This window comes from Clupea harengus, chromosome 17, assembly GCF_900700415.2.
Source record: "Clupea harengus chromosome 17, Ch_v2.0.2, whole genome shotgun sequence".
NCBI classification, from domain to species: Eukaryota; Metazoa; Chordata; class Actinopteri; order Clupeiformes; family Clupeidae; genus Clupea; species Clupea harengus.
The window spans coordinates 17,731,743-17,753,839 of NC_045168.1; the positions used below are offsets into that span (position 1 = coordinate 17,731,743).

Sequence of the window (22,097 nt, forward strand, 5' to 3'; positions counted from 1 at the left end):
TCACGCACGCAGATTCAACTCCCATACTCTTTGATCGAAGTTTCGCGCTAGCAGCTAGCACTTGGTTTCAGACATCCACTGTTCCACAGATGAGATTGACATAAGGAGGGGTTTTTTTCGAGGAAAGTAAGTCAGAGTTGCCCAAGTTTTCCCTTTAGTGGCCAAAGCACCCTTATGAGACATTCTCTGGCTATAATAGTATTAAGTCACAAAGATCCTTCTGCAAACATTATGATTATAGCTAGATAAGCAAGCTATTTACCTACAACTAGCACTAGGCAATACCATACTTTATTTACCCAATCCAAGTGGAACAGCATTTGTTGATTTCTTAATCTGGGTCTGAAATATGTTGTGCTTTTGGCCGTGTTCAGACCTAGGCGTCTGTTTTCGTCTGTTTCGGGCAGAAAGCGATGACCAGGATGTTTTTTAGCAACAAAAAAAATGAAGGTGGTTTTTTTTTTTTGCCATAACAACCGTGAGCTAATCTGGAGTTAACGTCAGCTAACATGCTAGTTTTTCTAACGACTTTTTAAATCCTCCTTTTAAATAGGTTGCTCTCATTAAATGGAGAATAAACTGCCAAAGTTGTGAGTGTCAATCCTCTGTGTATTACACCAAAACATTATTCTGGCTATCACCAGACCAAGCTCAATCTTATTTAAGATTGCAGATCGGCCTGGGTTTACCCAGTCTACCAGAACATAATAGTAGTCAGTAATTGCAGACCATGCCGACCCTTGCTCATGACTTGTCTATAGGTTTCACTCAATATGAACCACAAAATATTCTTATAAGTGAGTTTGTTTGTGTGTGTCTTTATTTAATATTCTGTGGTCTGGCCACAGATGTCCGAGTAGGCTACAAACCTACACACCTGAACACCAGTCCACCCTTCTACAAAGACACTTGCTGGTCGAATTCTAATTGCATCATAAATAAGCTTTCAATACAAACTCTTCTGATAACTGGAGGAAGATAACTCAATGAAATATTTTTGAAATGCAGTATTTATTAACAATATGTATACAAATACATATCACCATATATTAACACATCAGGAATGTTAAAATATTGTTTTGAAAGACCTCCTTCTTCAGCTGCCCCCTATGATAAGACATGCTTTCATGTTTGTTCTTAGGGGGACTCAGTAGAGTATCTCACCTGTACAAGTAAGTAAGTAAGAAAGACTATTTATATACAGTGTAGCACATTTCGTACAAGAGTTGCAGTTCAAAGTGCTTTACATAAAAATCAATAAAAGCAAGCAGCAAGAGCAATACATGGAGTAAAATAATGATCAACATCGTATCAGAACCTGATGTTCCGATAGGCTTCTTGGATTACTAAAATCATGATCAAAGGTATAAAAGGTATAAAAGTAATAAGTAGTAAACTCCTTCTGCCTGGTCTTTAGCTCAGTTGGAACCAAAGTGCTGCTTCATAGATTCCGCCTTACCCTGTTAAAAATTCGGCCAGAAGCCACCCTTCGTTCTGTACACTTCCTGCAAAGGCTTTCTTGTACAAGGGGAGGAGTACTCTGCCTCAGCCCGGTCACCTGATGCAGAAAGATTTCATTGGTCAGGAAGTTACAAACACCTCTGTATCTCTTATGTGCGTATGCAACACTGATTTATAAGGGAGTCTTACTGGTCTGGTAGTAGTCGTACACCGTGACCACTGCTGGCTTCAGGTTGTTCACTGGGAGATCCTGTCGGATGGTCAGTTGGTAGGAAATAGGTAAACCATTCGGAACCTGATACAACACAAGTAGAAGCACATCAGATTGACGTAGAGCAGGTGTAGAGACAAGTGTGTCATTTTAGGTAAACCTGTGAGGAAAGTGATTCTGAGTCCAAGTGGTTTATTCCTCACCTCTGACAGATACACAAGGATGTGGTCATCTTTCTTATCGACTCGGTCCACAAATATGCTGCCCTCTAGCTGTTAAGACAGAACCTTCATCAACACCATTATGATGGATGATCCACTGACTAACAGACTTAGGATGGACAACTTACCTTTTCAACAGAGGCAGAGTCAGGTGTGAAACCAGATAACATTTTCACATCTATTATAGCCATGTTGGTGCTCTCCTGTGGTCCATTATACCTGCACAAGGAAGGATGAAAATGTGCCTCATTTAAGTTCTTTAAATCTTTTAAGTGACTAACAGTAAACAATTGTTAGTAGACACAGTTATCCCAGAACTTCAGTTTGAGGGAAAGGAACCAGACGGGCTTTACTTGATCCGACCTAAATATGTCACTGGTCACAAAACTCAACAATTAACGTACTGGACAGTGATGTCTAAATTGAAGGCCTGTCCATTGATCTTGTTGCACTCTCCCTCAGTCAGAGGCTTGGCTTGAGTCTTAATGCTCAAGGTTGAGGGCTCAGTGGAAGTGGGGATGTTGTAGAAAAGAGCCACCTGTTACAGAAGAGGATTTAGGGATTAGACATGAATAAATACTACGAAAAGAATATCCATAATAGTTTAGAACAAAGTAGAGGTGATCTTTCAGACTGACCCCCACAGAAGCACACGCAGAGCCCTTCACTTCTATGTTGTATTTCCCAGGAACGTCCCGCAGCGCCCTCTCCTGGTACAGTAATGTGTTACGCTGGTTCACAATAAACTGGTGTTTGTCCCCACCTGCTGACTGCACCGTCACTGTGCTGGATCCACCTGGGCTGAAGACCTTGGTGGCGTACAGAGCCAGAGCCTGCATTGCCACCACCGTGTCCTGAGAGAACACACACTCAACCCTCAGTGTGGGCAATTACAGAAGCTGGACAAAAGCCCAGACACAGCAACACAAATAACACGTTTCAAAGGGAAGTGTTTGTGGATCACCTGTGTGGAAGAGAAGCCTCCATATGGATTTTGCTGCTTCACCAACCAGCTGACAATCCTGGCAGCATACCCTAAGTCAGCAGCAGTCAGTGTGGTTTTAGTGAGAACAGCTAACAGCACATAAGAGCTCATCTCCACCGCCAGGGAATCAGCTCGCTTTGATGAGGACCGAGACCAGTGCAGGAGATTCCCTGAGAACACATGAGCCATATGAGATAAAAGAAGCAGGTTGAAGCGTTGGGTTATCTGCGTCTCTTCAGGCACACTAAAATGTTTCATACCATCAGAGGTTGCTACACTCTCCAAGTGTCTGAGAAGTTGAGATCGCAGGTCGTCTTCTCCAGCGAGACTGAGGGTGTAGGCCAGTAGAGCAGTGTAGTAGGTGTTGGAGAGGTCACTGACGGAGGACTTTAGAAACGTCATCGTTTTTTCCTGAAGTAAAAAGCAGATTGTCTGGTACAATAATCTGGTTCAAGGTTGCAATTCTCTAAACCATACAGATTTATACCAGATACACAACAGTAGAATAATCTGAATGAAGCCTCTGATAGACTTGAAGTAGTTTGTCGTAGATGACCAGAGTAACAGATTTGCCTACCGTAACAGACATGTCCAGTTCCAGCAGCGATGCAGTGATGTAAGCAGTTATTGTTACATTGTCGTTTACACCGCCCTACAAGACAAGGACAAACCCAATGTCAAATTCAGTATTCATCCTAATACCAAATAATGCGTTTGTTGATTAGTTAGATAGTATTATCATATGGGTACCTTCATTCTGTTGTTGAAGAGTTTCCCCTGCATACGGAAGCTGCCATCTGGTTTCAGTCTTCCTTCAAGCCAAGTCTTTGCAGACGTAATAATTTTTGGATCAATGTAGATGAAGGACTTTGCTTTACCAAAGGATCTCAACACAAATGCAGTCAGCCTGCAGGAAAAGATGAAACAACCTGGTCTTCATGGAGTTAATGAACATTTCCTCCATGTTCTCAGTGCCTCCCCTAATCACCGCTAGGGTCATTAAATGCTTTAAAAACAATAAGAGGAAGGCCGATACGTCCAGATGAGGGTGACCTGGAGCAGGAGGTGGTCTCGGCCAATGGTGGCATCATATGTTTTACCTCACCCTGTGTTCCTTTTGTTATAGGTGGTATTTCTAACTGTGCTCCCCTGGTCAGAGGCTTTAGTGCACTGACTGGGATCAACTCACCATGTGTTTCCCTCCCCTCTGCCAAACGTGCTGTAGCCTCCATCACTGTGCTTGTAGTTCAGCTGCCTCTGGTATCCTGTAGATTATAACTGGGTTATTGGTGCCTAGTGGTTAATGTGTATTATAATAATAACACTCAACTCCATGGCCATCAGAGCACAGCCAGGGGGTGACGTGCATCATTTCAACCAGCAGAGAGAGCCTCAGAGCCATGTGCCTGAGCAAGGAGCTTCATCTTTCAGCTTTGCAGTCAGTCACCATCACACCCACCACATGGTTTAAAAACACGCACACATTATTGACAATACAGTAAAAATTTTATTTCTTTATGTTCAAATACAATTTTTATTTAATCGTTCAATGTTTTAAAATAAACTTACTACAAATGGCTAATAGTAGTAGCTAATAGCAAAGTCCTTATGGAGTACCGTAATTTCCGGACTATTGAGCGCACCTGAATATAAGCCTCACGCACTGAATTTTTTAAAAATAATTATTTTTAACATAAATAAGCCGCACATGTCTATAAGCCGCAGGTGCCTACCGCAACATTGAAACAAATTAACTTTACACAGGCTAAAATGAATATCAAAACTAATACAATAGTTAGTTTTGCCAGTTAGATAAGTGCACTGTTGCTTTAAGAGCGCACAGTCGCAAGAGTCAATCAGAAGCTAGAACGTTAGATTGAAGACAGACGCTAGTTTGAAACCAGTGAGCTAAAGAACTTGAAGACTGGATTTGTATTGTTGTAAACTTTTATTTTATTTTCTAAAGTGTTTTGAGTTGTGTTCTGTCTACGCTGGTAGACTGTGGTTATTTTGACATTAGTTAAGTTATTGAGAGATACTGAGAAATCGCGTGGAGCTAAGCATCCATGCGGCTGCATCCATGCTAGCATCCTAGCTCCACAAAGCCACCGTAAACACAAAGCCACCGTATACAGTCACAGGTATCATAATCCATAAATTAGCCGCATCGTTGTTTAAGCCGCGAGGTTCAAAGCGTGGGAAAAAAGTAGCGGCTTATAGTCCGGAAAATACGGTATGTGAATCGACCAGCAGTTTGTAGTTTAGTGGTAGGGAGTATTTCTGTTAAAATGCTATGGAAAAATGAATAGGTATGAAGCAAAATATAGTAGTTGTAGTTAGGAGTAACGGCTAGTAGTAGTGGCTAATGGCTAACAGTAACGGTTAGTAGTAGTGGCTAATGGTTACTGCAACTCGCTTGACAAAAGCAAATTCATCTCACCGCTCTTGAGGAAATTGGTGGCTTTCTCCCTGATTTCTTCAGTGAGCTGGTTAGTGTTCTGTAGGTACTGTAGAATGTAGATATTTGGGGAGAGGATGGCTATATTTTGCTCCCCACAACCATATGGCATCTTCAGGAGACTGCCAATGTTCTTCAGAGCACGACCCAGGACGTCTCCTACAAGACAAAATGTACATCATAAACAGATAAGATATGCCTTAGTTACCGAATGAGTACCATTATTACTCAGATTGCTTATATGAAGATGTACCCAGCACAGAAACTGAAGCTCTGGATGATCCCCTCACTACATTCATTGGGAGTTTCAGCTCCACCTCCTCTATTAGAGCGCCCCCTGTGGGAACAACATGAAACTGAGCTTCAGGCCACACAGGCAATATGAATGTTGCTTGTTAGAAAACATTTATCTATTAATACATTAATAAACTATGGATATGGAGACAAGGGCCAATAGGAAGAGAAGATAGAAATTCACCCTTTGGACATAAGAGCCAACTGAAACTTTCAGTCTTCTCGGTTCCTTCAGCCTTAGAAGAGAAAAGTTAGAGACGTTACAAGTGTGTGTGTACCTCAGGATTTTAATCATTTCTTAGGCTTAAGGTGTACTCTGTGTAACAGAAAATGCACTTCTCTTAAGATTGGAGAGATGTCAGCTCTAAAGACCCTCTGAACATTCTACAAATCCTCTACTGTGATACGGTACAGTCTTCTGGAGAATGCAACATTAGATCAGGATTCATTGCATGCCTACCTTCACCCTGAGCGGGCGTGTGACTGTGTCTATGCGGCCTCTCTCTGGGACAGTCACCACCTCATTGCCACACCCAGTCTGGGACTGCTCAGCTGCAGCACTCACAGTCACCGGCACCTCTCCTGCAAGGCAAGTTTCCCCATGTTACATTCAGCTCAGCTGCATTAGTGTCTATTAAAGTTACCCACTTGTCCTTTAACTCTACAGGCTCCTGCAGTGTGTACACTCACCGAGTACAGAGGGCACCAGTGTCCATTTGAAGGTCGTCCTGCCATTTGCACACAGACATGAGGAGTACCGGCCACCAGAGGAGGGGGCCAGAGTGAAGTCTGATGAAAGGGCTGGAGTCGCTGTAACCTACCAGAGAGGGTTCATGTTTAACACACACTCAAAGCCACAGTGAGGGATCTGCTTAGAACATACACAAGCATTCAATCAGCTTTAGCTTACAACATACACTAGCATGCAACCAGCTTTAGCTTTAGCTTACAACATACACTAGCATTCAATCAGCTTTAGCTTACAACATACACTAGCATTCAATCAGCTTTAGCTTACAACATACGTACACTGGCATTCAATCAGCTTTAGCTAGTGATAGTTATGAACATGAATGCATGAAATTATCCAGGCAATCTCTGACAATCTGATTTCAGTGTAGCAAGACCCATTTTATGCTCAGAATGTGGTTCAGTGTCATACCATGATGCACTTTGGCAGGTAGTTAAAAACCGTTGCTTTGAGCTCAAAGGTCTCTCCACGGATGATGGAGTATGGCAGGGAGAGCTCCAGGAAGAAGGGCTGGAAAACTGTGAGCTGAACTGGTGGGGCCAGACCAAAGCCCTGGGGGGACAGGCAGAAAGCCTCAGTCTCCCAGGTGGTGATGGTGTCAGGGACAGTGACGGGGAATTGTGATTGTCCAGAATCTCTGTGAAGAGACCACATGTTAGAACAATGGCTATGGGGTTAGACACTAGAACTACAGGAGCCCATGTATATGACAGAGACTGGATATCATCATCATTGTTTATTCAGGGAGAATTGACTGAGCACAGGGCTCTTTTGCAGCAATGCCCTGATTGAGGCTACATAGTACAGAAGAACAATAAATAAACAAACCATAACAAAACAGACAAAATAAAAAAAAACACATTAAACAACTCAGAAATTAAGTATATAACATTTTTTTTTTTAAATAACATTAAGTAAAAAAAAATTTAATCAGAGAATCATTTAAAACAACAGCATTGAGGCACATCCTTATTATCTAAAAGGCTCTTAAATTGGTTGACAGACAAATACTTGGTTAATTTCAACTCCACTTGAACATAATATGATATGATATATGTGACCGCTCACCCGACCCCTGCAAGGCCCCAGAGCCATGTCTCTGGGAAGACTGTACGAACAGTCACAACATCCTCAGGAAGAGGTCCTGGAGGAGGAAGAGGTCCTGCAGCATTTAAAGCAAGCACTTCGGGAACCGCTTCGCCAAATCGACGATATGCTGGAAAGAAGAAAACTAATTCTCAAATCTGCATGGGCAGCAGATATGTTCTTCTTCAGTAGAGCTGCCTGATTCCTCTAATCATGTCATGCTATGCTGCCTTCGTCTCACACATCCCTGAGCAATACACACGTCTTCAACACAGAGATCCTATAGCCCCTACCCAGTGACCAGAGATCCTGTACCCAGTGACCAGAGATCCTGTACCCAGTGACCAGATGCTTTAGATGTTGTTCCTCCACACACACCCAGCACCTTGACCTGACACCCAGTGATAACAAAGCCAGAGAATGTGCCATTCCTCTCAAAGACATTACAATTATTTAATAAGGCTAGAAATGAAATGTTTGAATTTCACTTTCCTTGAGGGTGTTTGCACTCACCGATTCCCTTGCGGAATGTGTCTCCCCTAAAGAGTAAGCAGTCAATCCGTAAAATCAGATTAGTTGCAATCTTCAGTCCCAATCTCTAAAGCAGACACAGAAACAGATGAACTCCTCATTTAAGTGCATGACGTGAATTGAGCTTCTGGCTTATTCTGTTTGTAAGGGCTTATTTTTCTTACCCTGAAAACAGCAAAGGCACCAGTGTCTGAGTGTCGGCCTGGGTAGTAGGGTATAGAAGATCGCCGAAGTCTCACTTTCAGACACTCCACTGGATCCTCAACATCATAACTCACATACGAGTTCATTGACGGTCGCATGTCAAAAACCTAGAGGAAAAGAAATGTCTAATCACACACCTACGCACTTCAGGCTGTGACACTTAGCGATGTAACCACAGAAGAAATCACTTCAGGCTGTGACTCATAAGCGACCACAGAAGAAATCAGAGACTCTGTCCACACACACACACACGCGCACACACACTGTGTGAAATGTATAATGTCACTGTTGATTTGGAGTGTTGCTATAGTAACCTTCTGGGCATTCAGGCGCTTCCCTGGTTCCAGGATTAAGACGCTCTGATCCACAGCACTGATGCCACACAGAGAGCCAGGCTGAGCTGACAGATACATGGAGGTCCTCTCTCCAGGAACCGCTTTAGGGGGCCAGAACTTCAGTGACACCTGCATAGAAAGCACATGTGACAAACAAGCACATATGACAATCAACAAGCATACAAGTGAATAACAGAGGCCAAGAGCACCAGAGGAGAGAAAGAGAGAACTTCACACCATCACACTGTGGTGCGGTACCTTGTTTCTGAAGCACTTCTCAGTTGAGAAGGTTCTGCTCTCAGCCAGGACCGTCTCACTGGGTAAGACACAGTAGGCCAGAACCTGCACTGAGGGGGCCATCCCAGGACTGACAGACAGCTTGAAGGACACCTCTCCCGTGATGACGGGTTGGGAACCCTTCCCTGAAGCCTTCACTGAAGCCTCAGTGAAGCCATGGTGAACAATCTCTCCTTTGGATAAAACCTGCAACACACAAGGAAACTCAACATCGTCTTACCACAGCAGTTGTTTTAATGATTTTAGATGGCCATAATGTAATCTGTGATCCACGTACCATATAAATTATATCCACAGAGTCTGAGTTGAATGTCTCCCCAGTGAAGGTGTACTTAATGCTGATGGGTGTGTCTTTGTCACACTGAAGAGGCTCATCTATAGCCTTTATGGTCAGAGAGCCGGATGAAGCTGTGTCTGAAGATGCAGGTTTCAGTCTGGACACAGACTTTGATGCCAAATCATAGTATGGGGTACGAAACGGTCTGTATCTTTTGATGTCTGTATCGAGGCTGGCCTGGAGAGGAAGAGTGCCATTAGTGATGGGATGGAAAAGCATATGATGCACTGGACCTTCCGCAGACTATCATCACACCAACACCAGCACAGTACAAGTGCTAACTAAAGTGTGTGTGTGTGTGTGTGTGTGTGTGTGTGAGTGATAGATATATGCACACAAACTCAGCTTACGATGAGCTCAAAGTCTCCTGTGAAAGTAGTCGTGTTGAGAGAGAACTGGGCCACTCCATCAGAGTCTGTGGTCAGGTTCAGTAAGAGCTCTGCGTTCCACTTCGGACCTTTAAACAGATGGACGGTCCTGTCAGCGATGCCCATGTCGTTGTAATGGGTTGCTTTGATCTGTAGAGAGAGGAAATACAAGAAGCCTACATATTTAAGTATGACAACGTGCTGGTGACTTAAAGGACTGGCTCTGAAATGATCCTTCTACTTCTGAAATTAAACGCTGAAGAGATCACTGGTTACCATTGGTATCCAGAAATGTAGAACACCATACAGAACTGATTAGACAAGACAACTGATTACACTTTCTTTTCCCTTGAAATACTACATCTCCAAGCCCAGTGTCTGAAAGTGTCTTCAGGGGCAGTCCTCAATTCTGGCGAAAGGTTGTTGAAAAGATCACCAGCCTCAGAATGGATAATCTAGGGTTATATATACTCTATGCATATGTGGCAGATGTGTTTGCATCTGCAGAGATGACCACTTCACCTACCTTGCCCTCCATAACTGCCCCGTCCTCAATCACATCTGGTGTATCAACAAAGGTGAGTTTCCCAAGGATGTAGACCAACCGTATGTTTTTGCTCTCTGATCGACTGATACCTGAAGAAGAAAAATACTCATGTAGAAACCTCCACCTTTATTTACATCCTCAGTGGTGAACCAGTATAACCTACGACCTCTCCACCTCTGGTGAACAATCTCTCTGTGAAATGGCCCCCTTGTCAGTATAACCTACAACCTCTCCACCTCTGGTGAACAATCACTCTGTGAAATGGCCCCCTTGTCAGTATGACCTACGACCTCTCCTCCTTGGCTCACCTGTTCCCTCCTCAGCTACTGTGGCACTGAATCTCAACACATCCTTCAGTTTCCTGGCGAAGGCCGGTGGTGTAAATGTTGCCATGTTGAAAACTTTAGAGATACAACCAGACTCATCCATCTGCGGGACACACACACACACAGGTTCAGATTTCAATGCTTGCTACCACTAAATATCCACCTGGTTCAATTATAATTGATCATTCCATGAGACAAAACAACTTGAAAAGATTCCATGATCACAGCCTCAGGATGATGTCAGTCTGTAGTACCCTTTAAAGTTTAATCGTCATGACAACTTCACTGAAACATTCTACATGTCAAATGTAAAAAAAAGTAAATAATTCTGATAGTAATAATTTAGTTTTGAAAAAAATTACAATCAAATAAATAATCCTTACTTCTCCCTGTTCCTTCACACATATTACTGGTGTGGGACCATCCTCTTCTTCAAATCGCCTGGCATCAGCATCTCGACACAATACCATTGAAGCCTTCCCTGGCACAGGCTGACCAAACGTATATCTGAAAACAGGGAAACTTTAAGGTGCTTTAAGGCCACAAGGACATATAGAAACATGTTAATGCTGACGGAGAGCATGACGCATCACAACAAATGGGATGAGCTCAGAACAGAGTCACACTGGAATTCAGACCTGCTTATAGTCCAGCCATCATATGTTAGCATGTGTTCTTCCTGGGAATCACCTGTCCCCGCGTCACTTACTTTGCACACACCTGCAGCCGGATCTCCACTGCACCTACGCTGACCTCCTCGGGAATGTTTGGAATCACCTCAAACTTGGGCAAAACTGAAAGGAGGAGGAGCCAAAGTCAAACATACTGGTTCAGTCCATTAAGGTTTTAGGCTTAGGACTAACCCCATCCCTTAGGGTTCACCCCATCCTTAACCCTTTCAAATAGCTAACACCAAAAATAACATTTGGGGGGGGGGGGGACCACCTTTAAGCAGACTTGCTGCAGCAGCCACAAACGTACCATATTTCTTCACTTGAAAGTCGTGTGAGAACGCGCTCTGTTCCCGAGTCACAGACAACTTGTATTTGCCCTGGAGCGCCTCAGGGTTTAAGTAGTGAGACAGCTGCACAATCATTCTCTGCGAGGTCACATTAAGCCACTGGCCAATGGTGTTGCCACGGCTGTCCTGTGAACAGGGACACAAAAAAGATCATTACGCTGATGATGCCACTAATTACTCATGTTGGTGAAAACAGAACTACAAGCAGCGATGATGGGGCCAAGTAGCCTGCCAGAAGCAGACAGAAGATGCAAATAGAGACACACACACACACAAATTATATGTGTGTGTGTGTGCCTCTATTTGCATCTTCTGTAAAGATGTCAGCGGTCAGTTTGGTACTTCCTGGGCTGAAGTAGCTAGCATAGCATCAGCCGTTCAAATTAATGATGTAGCTAGCATAGCATCAGCCATTCAAATGAATGAAGTAGCTAGAATAGCATCAGCCATTAAAATGAATGAAGTAGCCAGCATAGCATCAGCCATTCAAATGAATGATGTAGCTAGCATAGCATAAGCCTTTCATATAAATGAAGAAGCTAGCATAGCATCAGCCATTCAAATGAATGAAGTAGCTAGCATAGCATCAGCCATTCAAATGAAGGGGGTGGTACTTCCTCACTCTCTCCAAGTGTATGTGATATCTCCATGAAAAATGAGTTTGCGTGCGTGCGTGTCCAACCAGTGTGCCAAAGGCTTTTTCCTACACGGCTCTAGGAGCTGCCATAGACCATGAAGAAAAGGTAGAAGATGAAGAAAAGGTAGAAACCAAGAGGTGTCTATGCCGCCTCGCTGCTTGGACCCCAAAAAGCACCAATAAGAAAGCAAGCTCAAACATGGACATACCTGAAGCACCAATAAGAAAGCAAGCTCAAACATGGACATACCTGAAGCACCAATAAGAAAGCAAGCTCAAACATGGGCATACCTGAAGCACCAATAAGAAAGCAAGCTCAAACATGGGCATACCTGAAGCACCAATAAGAAAGCAAGCTCAAGCATGGACATACCTGAAGCACCAATAAGAAAGCAAGCTCAAACATGGACATACCTGAAGCACCAATAAGAAAGCAAGCTCAAACATGGGCATACCTGAAGCACCAATAAGAAAGCAAGCTCAAACATGGACATACCTGAAGCGCCACCAGGGTGTACTGTGGAAAAAGCAGAAATGTAATTAGTGAATTGTGCTCCGTTGTGTTGATTTATAAAAATATAAAAAAATAAAAATAAATCACACACACACACACACACACACACACACACCAAGGCTGCAACACAGCACTGATGTGTCAAGAGAATAAACTACTGGGCCTCTACCTAAATTAAATCTGGTGATAAGATCCAATACACAGCTGTGCAAAGAGATGCTTTAGTGATTGTCCCTCTCAGGCAATTACAATCTCCATCTTCTTCTTCTGATTGTTTCACTGCTATTGGGCGCTCTTTCAACGACACTTCATCTATTTGCCAGATGTTCATTGTGTGAGAAACCCAATACAGGCCTTTTACCCAGCATGCCTAGCTTCACCACAGACAGTAAAACCGTCGTCACAAAAGTGAGAGTCCGGAGCTCCTGAAAGTCGGAAACGTTCAGCTAAACTCACCTTCTGATGAAGAGGAATGAAATCCGTATCCATGGTAACCACTCTGAAGTGCACTGTAAGGGAGAACGGAGTTAGAATCCATCAGAACATTCACTGGGGGAACCTTCAGAACATTCACTGGGGGAACCATTTGTATTTTTATAGAGAAGAAGTCACTCTGCTACTCTCTGTGTTGGAGTGCATCCACCTCTCTAGCATCTATAGAAATGGACGTACCGAGTTGGCCTGGGCTGTATATGGGTTTATCCGTCTGGATGAAGGTGATGGGGGCAGGTTCAGGGATGAACTTAACCAGACTCTCTGAAGTCCAGTGAGATGTTTGGCCTTTGATCTCCACTTTGATCTTCTGCACAGAGTCTTTATTTACCGAAGGGGCCTGTTAAAGAGCAGAGTACACACTAGCGTTAGCAACACCAGGTACAGTAACCACAGCACTGCACACAAGCAGAAGGGGGGCGGCACAATCAACTGCTCATTTCATAACATTTATTCCAAATGGGTCACACGGTAATCCAGTTTGGAGTTTGAGCTGGACTTCCCCCACTCTCCCCTTCCGTCCCCAGCAGCAGGCTGCCAGTTCACTCTACGACTACTACTGACCTGGAACTGGAAACAGCGGTGAAAGTTCTTGTTTGATGTTTCCTGGTGAAGAAGCCTCTTCATCTTCTTCTTCTTCTCCTTCTCGTCTCCATTAGTCAGATATATGGACATGAGCAGAGTCTCATTTGGACTCAGGAGGCTGGCACAGAGTTGGGCATCTGACCCTGACCTTATCAGGGCAGGAAAGGTCACCATGAAAGACCTAAAGAGAGAAGAAATGCATTAGGCAGATTGGTTTAAAATAGTTTTTCCCAATTCATTCAGAGGTACTAAATAATTAAGGTCATGTTTTGATCATGCTTGTATGACGCTCATGCTTTCTGTAATTGCAAGACTATAGCAATAAGAGTCATTTTAGTGACCTACTCTTTATAATATATTAACACTATAAAACATGTGAGAGGACTGAGCTGTATGCTGATGGCTGTACTCACGGCTCTGGTGTTCCTCTGGAGGAGCAGAGAGAGTAGACGCAGCTCAGCAGCCCCCCAGCAATCAGGATCCTGATGAGGGCCATTCTTCTGAGCCTGAAGAGGAGAGGCTCAGACAACAGTGCTGCTGCTCTGAACTAAACACACTTTTATTCCAACAGGCTGATGAAATCAACCCCACACACACACACACACACACACACACACAGTAGAGGCTCACACACCAGTGCTGCAGCAGGGAATATTTCTCCATGTTTCACATTTGGTAACTCATCAAGTCAGTATGACCTACGACCTCTCCTGGCCAAGCTCTTGAGTTCACCAGAGTAAAGCAATCAGGCAGCTGTTCAGCCACATCAAACCTACCTTGACCCGCCTCCAGTACGGATACATCAGTAAATACGAAATGGCACATAGCCTACTTTTAACTAACAAGCCAATATAGCAACTACTGTGGGGTTTTAAAGGCCATGTGTTCAGGCACGAGATCCTGGGAAATACTCACAGGGCACTGTCCCCATTGGAATAAAAGCATGTGTGTGTGTGCGCGCTTCTGTTAATGTTTGTTTTATTTTTTTTATCGAATGTCCATGTAAGCAGATCCTGTTCAGTGTGTCGTGATAACTGTCGATGCTCTGTGTAGGATAAAGAGTAGGAGCAAAACCTTGCCTTGACATGGGCCAGAACTACATTACAACACAAAGACACATTACAACAGACTTGTATGCATATAGAGATGTTTTTTTTTTTTTTTTTTTAAATCGGGAGTCTGCCGTGAAAACGTCGTCACACCTGGCAGTTGGTTGGTTTCGAGTTGGTTAAGACGAGAGTCAACCTTTTAGTTTTATTTCATAGTTTTAGTAGAATCTCTTAGTCTAGCCCACATCATATCAACATGTCCGCTGAGACGGAGTTGGTGGAGGCCCACGGCTGGCAGGCTACTTTACTGCGCAGTCTTGTAGTCCAGGCAAAGTAACTCATTTTGGAGCCAAAACTAATTACTAATTGTAAAATTATTTTTTTCAGCATAGATTATTTCTATGAGGTGTCCAGAACAACATACTAAAAGTCCTAAGAAATCCTAGTTGAGGAAATATGTTTAATTCAATCAAATCAATCTGAGATGTGTGCTAATGCAGGCAACCGTACACCCCAAAAATGTAATTTTTTTCCTTTACTCCTACCACAATAAAACTTTACATAGTAAAAGTATACATGAAAAGTAACTTTTTTTGTATTACAAGTTTCTTTTGAAATTAATTTGAATATGCACATGAGCTCCACACTTATTGAATATGTCCTAATTTGCATAGGCAGAAACACCATACCCCTGGCAGGTGCTACCAAGCCAGGCAGTTTTCAGGTTAGAGGCCAGTCTAAAAGCAGCATTGCCATCACCCATTGGCAGTAGGATGATTGGATGAAAATTGGCCCGATGTATGTGATACATACGAATGGTGTTTCTGCCTATGCAAATTAGGACATATTGTGTGGAGCTCATGAGCATATTCAAATGTATTTCAAAAGAAACTTGTAATACAAAAAAAGTTACTTTTCATGTATACTTTTACTATGTAAAGTGTTTTTGTGGTGGGAGTAAAGGGAAAAAAATTCAGCCTATTTGGGTGTATTTTGGGCATATTCGATTAGTGTACAGCTCATTTGCATATTAAAATTCATTTTCAAAGAAACTTGTAATACAAAAAACACTTTCATTGTGTAAAGTTAATTTTGATAGGAGTAAAGGGGGAAAAAATACATGTTTGGGGTGTATTGTTGCCTGGCATTATTAGCACACATCTCAGATTGATGAGAATTAAACATATTTCCTCAACTAGGATTTCTTAGGACTTTTAGTATGTTGTTCTGGACACCTAATAGAAATGATCTATGCTGAAAAAAAATATTTTACAATTAGTCTGTCGTAAAACGTAAAGGAAATGGCTCGTTTGTGGTCTAAATACACTTAAAAGTTTGCTGCCGAGACATTTACAAATCGCGTGTTCAATCCATCTCAATGGTTTTATAAGACTACCTAGTTCTCCAAGTTGACCTCAAACATATACTGAACACAGCATACTGAACAGTCGTTTACCTTCGCAGGCTCCAATATCACTATAGGAGGATGGCGTCTTATCGTGGCTCAGCTTAAAGTGGATCTTGTGTTCTCACCTGCAGAGGGTATGTGGGTGAGAGACGGGGGCGTCCGCCAGCGATCTCTTCGGTGTTGAGTTGCTCTTGTGTTCTCACCTGCAGAGGGTGTGTGGGTGAGAGACGGGAGAGCGTCAGCCAGCGATCTCTTCGGTGTTGAGTTGCTCCTGCGCCTTCGCTCCTGGCCTTTGTAGGATCAAATGTAGGCGTGTTCACCAACGTCCATCCCTAAGTGAAAACTTATTGGCTGTCTAATATCTAAGATTAAGAAATGTGTTCCCTTCTCTTGAGATGGGAATAGGTCAGGAGCGTGCGGGCAGGGGAGGCAGAGCAGAACCTCAGCTGTCATCAGGGGCGGCTTGTGCATAAGGGCGATTGGGGCGACGCACTGACTATAGGGGAAAAGGGAAAAAAAAAAAACTCCTGATGTATGAACGCAAAGTCGCGTAAATGACGACATGTACATTTAAATGTAATAATTTTTATAATATAATTTATAATAATAATAATTTTTCTGTCGGATTCTACCACTAGACCGTCTGATCTGCCTCTTTATGTCATTGTCGAATCAGGTAACAGTCATTCAGTCAGCCTAAAGTCGTGCTTCAAATGGCCCCGCCCCTTCTGGGGCGATTTGGGGCGAAATGAAAATCGCCCCAGACCTCTCCCATTGACTCCCATGTTAAATCCATTTTTTTTTCACAAAACAGAGCTCTCAATGCATTTTCTATGGCTTCCGGGAGGGCTCGCCCCTCCATGTCGTGTCATAAGTAATGGACGTAAAAGCCTATACGAACGTCATACAGCTTCGGCTGAGGCATATTCTGTCAAGATGGCACCTGTTCAGTGCAACAACTTGATTCGCTCTTTGACAGAAACTCCTTTTTAGTCGGCGTACTAATGAAGATAAATTGACAACAAAACAATTAGGACTTCCTAGACCAAATGTATCCATTCAGGTTTCTACAAAGGGAGGGAAATCCTACATCCAAGAATTGGAAAAATACCACTGTCACTTTTCATAGGTTTCACAGTGTGTTTTACAGTTCGCTTCTTGCACTAACACTGAATCATTTTTTATGTGATGACTTATTTTGCTTTTGTAAGCCAATACTTTCAAGATCAGTCAATAAATATTGTTGGTTTTGACTTATGTTACCCCTTCTTTATGTTGTTACTGGACATATCATGTGTCCTGTTAAGCTATGTTATATCATACAACATTTGAGACACGTGGATAATGAAAAAGTGGGATAATTTAATGTGGAGCCACATCATGTTTGCTTATGAAGGCTCCTGGATGCAACTTTCTTCCATAGCTTTCCACCTGTAACTTGCTACTCTAGCTATGTAGCAAGAGGGGACATATTACTGTTGTGTGCTGCCAATAGTGGACAAAAAGGTATTGCTGTATGAGTTAATCAGTTAACTTAATGTACCTACTGAGTGGGTCGCCTTAATCATTATCAAAAAAATTGCCCCCCCTGAGAATTTTTTCAGGAGCCGCCACTGCCTGTCATCATGAAAAGTAAAAAACAAATAACGATAAAATAAAATAAATATCCATATTTCTCTACTGATCTGTGCTATAAATGTTATTTCTGCATGATTCCAATCATTTCGAGCATTTTTATAATCAAAATTGCTGAATTTGTGCATGTCCAAACAGACAGGAGACAGCGAAAAACTGTGCCTCATCTCAGATTGCGCAATCCCTCACAAACTGGGTTGAGCGCATGCGTATAACCTATTTAGTCTTGCTGATCTGACATAAACCCGCATGAAAAAACACAGAGGGGAGGCAAACAGTACATCTGCCTCAATGAAGGGGGCGTGCGAAGCCCACCGGTCGGGTTTATGCATCTTCTGCCGCTGCTCTTCTTCTACACTTATATTTGACCGCGAAAATGGAAGATTCTATAGCTAAGCTAAAAGATTTCTCAAAACTGGACTTTCAATCAAAACGTGGTGATCAATAATGGGAGGCCAATGTAAAGCTAAAATGTATGCTTCAAACGACGGGACAGAAGATAACTCGATCGACTACTCACATTCAAAGCCAAATTGCTCTGAACATTTTTGGAACCTCAAGAACGGACCTACCGGGCACAGGCCCAGGGGCCCATGAGCTCAGGGGGGCCCTAAGACAGCCTCTGCGTGAAGTCGCTGTTATTAACTTTTCATTTCTTGTTGCATTGTCAAAGGGCTTAAGGCTAAAATACACTGACACCCACCACGCGTGTCAATATTATATTTCATATAAACAAACACCCTGGCGGCGGCCATTATATTTCATATAAACACGCACCCTGGCGGCATTTGGAACATGGGCTGCTTTTGGTCGCCGTTCTGGGGTTAGGTTCCACTGGGGAGGTCAGCCCCCCGTGATGTCACAGCTGCAGCACATCACTGTCACTCATATTTGGGCAGTCTGTGAAGGAGAAGGAGCAAAACTCAGAGCAAGTCAAGCCCACTTAGAGATACTGGCATTTCTTGGGATCATTGCAGTTTCCATCTTTACAGTACAGGTTGGTGATGTCTCGCACTTCCTTAGGTGCTGGTGCCTTCTGGAACATCACTGGCTCAATAGACCCATCTTCTCTGAGCCATAGACCCATCTTCTCTCCACCCTCTACCAACTGGGTTCCAGAGATGAGGCTTAGCCAGGTGGCTGTGACGTCACACTGCTGTCTGGTATAAGGCCCTGAGCACATGTTGCTGGAAGGCATCTTCCGTTGGGGGTAGATTTGTTGCTAATGAATCTTTGGTAGACACTAGTGTGTACCTCAGTTCATACAGGTTTGTACAAGGATGTCCATCCTCCTTTTTCTTTTTACTATACAGGAGGAGGGCATACTTTCTTGCCACAGGCGAAGCTTGTTCCAGGCTTTCAGATAGTCCAAACTTGCCCATATCCTTTAACTCACTCATATGGGTCTTTAGTCTTGTGAAGGGCAGTGGTCTTCCCAATTCTGTACAAGCTGCTTGTGGTATCGCAACCTGTGAGGGCATGGCATGCAGGTAAACACTCACAAATAGCTGCTTCTAGTTTCTGAGCGATCGAACAGACTGGGACACATCTTTCCTTTAGGCCATGTCCAGAATGCATGAACACTGCTGAGGATCCAAACATCCCTTTGCTTGAATAGTACACAAGCAAAACCAGTACATTTGTATCATCACATTTCACAATGAGACGAGAATGTGACTGTGCAAGCTGTATTGCATGTAACAGTCAGTCTCGTGTCAGCCTCCTTCTGGTCACTGTAAAGGTCTGTCAAGCAGTCCATGCCTGACTTGCTAACCCTCTTGACCTCCTCACCATTTTCAAAGCCACCTGCCAAGATGACAGTGTTCTCTGAAGTGATTCTCTTTGGCCCAGCACTGGTGATATAGTTGCTGACAAAGCTACATAAGCTACTCCTTGTTCCCACTCATCTGCAGGTATTTTCTGTATTTTGGAACCCTTGTGTAACAGGTTAGAAATGCAGTTTGAATAATTGCACAAGATAGTCTGTTACCTGTATTTCAGTTTCTTTTTAATCTTTTATTTTGATATCACAAGCACACTGGTATTGGGGGTCTCTGGTAGCCCCCCCTGTCTTGTTCCTCTCTCCCCCCTTCCTCTTTCCTGTTTGATAGATGCTGGGAATGAGGTAGGTGGTTGAGTTTTAGTGGGATAAACAATCTGATAAATATTGCCTTTAAAAATAGTCATCTAGGTTCTTATATATCTTCTTATAACTTATTATTATTATTATTATTATGTGTATTATATATCTTAACTATTTATATGAAATATCCCTCTGACATATTGTTTATATGTTTTTCCTTTTGTTACATGTGGGGGCTAGCATTGACAGTGGAGCTAGTATACGGGAGCTCACCAAACTGTGTGTCTGTTGGTGTGCTTTCACAGGAGTGATACGAAATAAATATCCATAATAGCAACTGTTGTCCACGAGTCACATATATTAATACACAACGCAGAAGTTACACCGGTTACACTTGCTTGTCCTGTGATAATATGTGTTTGTCTGCTGGTTTGGATGGTTCCTCTTCTTTGCCTTTCAAAATCTTTGACTGAGTGAATAGAATAGAATAGAATAGACTTTATTTGTCATTGTGCATTAGATACACAACGAAATTTGTTTGTGCAACCACTAAAAAAAAGTGCAGTTGTGCTGGGTGGAGGGTATGAGGGTTGTGTGATTATTTAGTTCTGTGATGGCCCTGGGGATGAAACTGTTCTGCAGTCTGGAGGTGCGGGCTGTAGTGGCCCGGTAGCGCCTGCCAGAGGGTAGCAGGGTGAAGAGATGGTTTGCGGGGTGAGTCTCATCCTTCAAAATGCCACATGCTCGGCGGAGGCAGCGTGTTCTAAAGATGTCGTCCAGGGGAGTGTTGATGGTCATATCTGTCAAACACAAAAACACAAAAACAGCACATCTGAGGCCTTCCTTTCCCATTAACGTTGTGACCTTTTTCCAGACACACTCGCCCAGGTCATTGACAGCCTGAAAGCCTGAGTCCTGGAGACTCTGTAGAAGAGCCATGCCATCAATGATGTATAATGATGGTTCTTCAACTGAAGGAGATATTTTTGAAACACTGTTAATGACTTCATAATATATTAATCAAGTGCCTTGTATTAATATATACCTTGTATGAATCATGTGCTTATGTAAGCAGGAACATGGCTTTTCTGTGTTTCTGTGTGTGTGTGTAACTTAGATTATTAGGTGCCACTTAGTCTGCATTTGTGCAAGAGCATGTTTGGGTGAGCTCATTGGTGATGGGGTCGAAATGTGCTTTTTTCGACCCTGGAAAGAACAGACATCCTTGAAAGACAAGCTCAGTCGAGGACCTAGAATGACTGAAATGTTAAACATTTATGGCGTCTGATAGGTGAAAATTCACCCTAGTTACCTCAGGACTCCGGAGCTGCATATAAGTACATTTATTAGACAAACAACAATTGCAATCGGGCTAAATCCAGTAGGGATAACCATGTGGTGGATCTCTGACGTCCGAGGCATGGATGGAAGTTTTCCAAGGTCGGAAGAAGCACAGTTCGACCCTTCTTATCACTTCTGGTCTAAACATGCTCTTGTAGATATGCAGACTAAGTGGCACCTAATATTCTAAGTTACACACACGCAGAAACACAGAAAAGCCATGTTCCTGCTTACATAAGTACATGATTCATACAAGGTAATTAATAATACAAGGCACTTGATTATTATATTCTTAAATCATTAACAGTGTTTGGAAATGATCTCCATCAATCCATCCTTTTATCCGTTTCAATGGATAATTCAAAATCACAATCACAATCAAAATCACAAATCATCTTTCTTAATTCGTCAATTATCATTTTCAATGGATAACCTCAAAATCATCACTCTGAGCTTCATCACATGGATTTTCGGAACAGAGATCATTACTGAGCATCACTCCATATCATCAAAAGTTAATAATTTAAAATGTCATCATATTTCTCATCACAAAATATTTGCATTTGTAGGCCAACATAGTGGGTGTCGACTGTGTGTGTGTGTCATTAGCTCGCCTAGGTTTCAGATAATATTCAAACAAGGCCTCTTTGCTGTGTCCTTGAAGGCCTTCTGCAGAACACATCGGCTGTTGAATATTACTGGGCAGGAAAATGTAAACCGTCTCTTTGTGGAAAGGGTGTTTGGGCAGCCTGGTTCACCCATTTCCACCACGGATGATCTTTAGGTAGGCCCCATCGCAGATATTTGACCAAGACCGGTGCCCGTTGTGATCAATATGCTAACAGCCCCAAAATGTAGAGTAGTGCAGTTATTATCAAAAGTTCCACACAGTGTTTCATTTTTCCCTTGTAACTCCCCAT

At 42.9% G+C, this 22,097-nt stretch overlaps 1 protein-coding gene across 1 annotated transcript in view; it reads right to left on the bottom strand.

Moving 5' to 3' along the window:
• Window positions 1-16,389, bottom strand: part of LOC105898332 (alpha-2-macroglobulin-like) — a 54,553-nt gene extending 38,164 nt beyond the window's left edge. Inside the window, exons 1-3 of the mRNA XM_042710168.1 lie at window positions 16,167-16,389; window positions 14,075-14,233; window positions 13,641-13,842 (exon numbers count right to left, since the gene is read on the bottom strand). Coding sequence (XP_042566102.1) covers window positions 13,641-13,842; window positions 14,075-14,157 — 285 coding nt within the window. The 5' untranslated portion in view covers window positions 14,158-14,233; window positions 16,167-16,389. The remainder of the gene's footprint in view (window positions 1-13,640; window positions 13,843-14,074; window positions 14,234-16,166) is intronic.
• Between the last annotated feature and the right edge of the window lie 5,708 nt (window positions 16,390-22,097).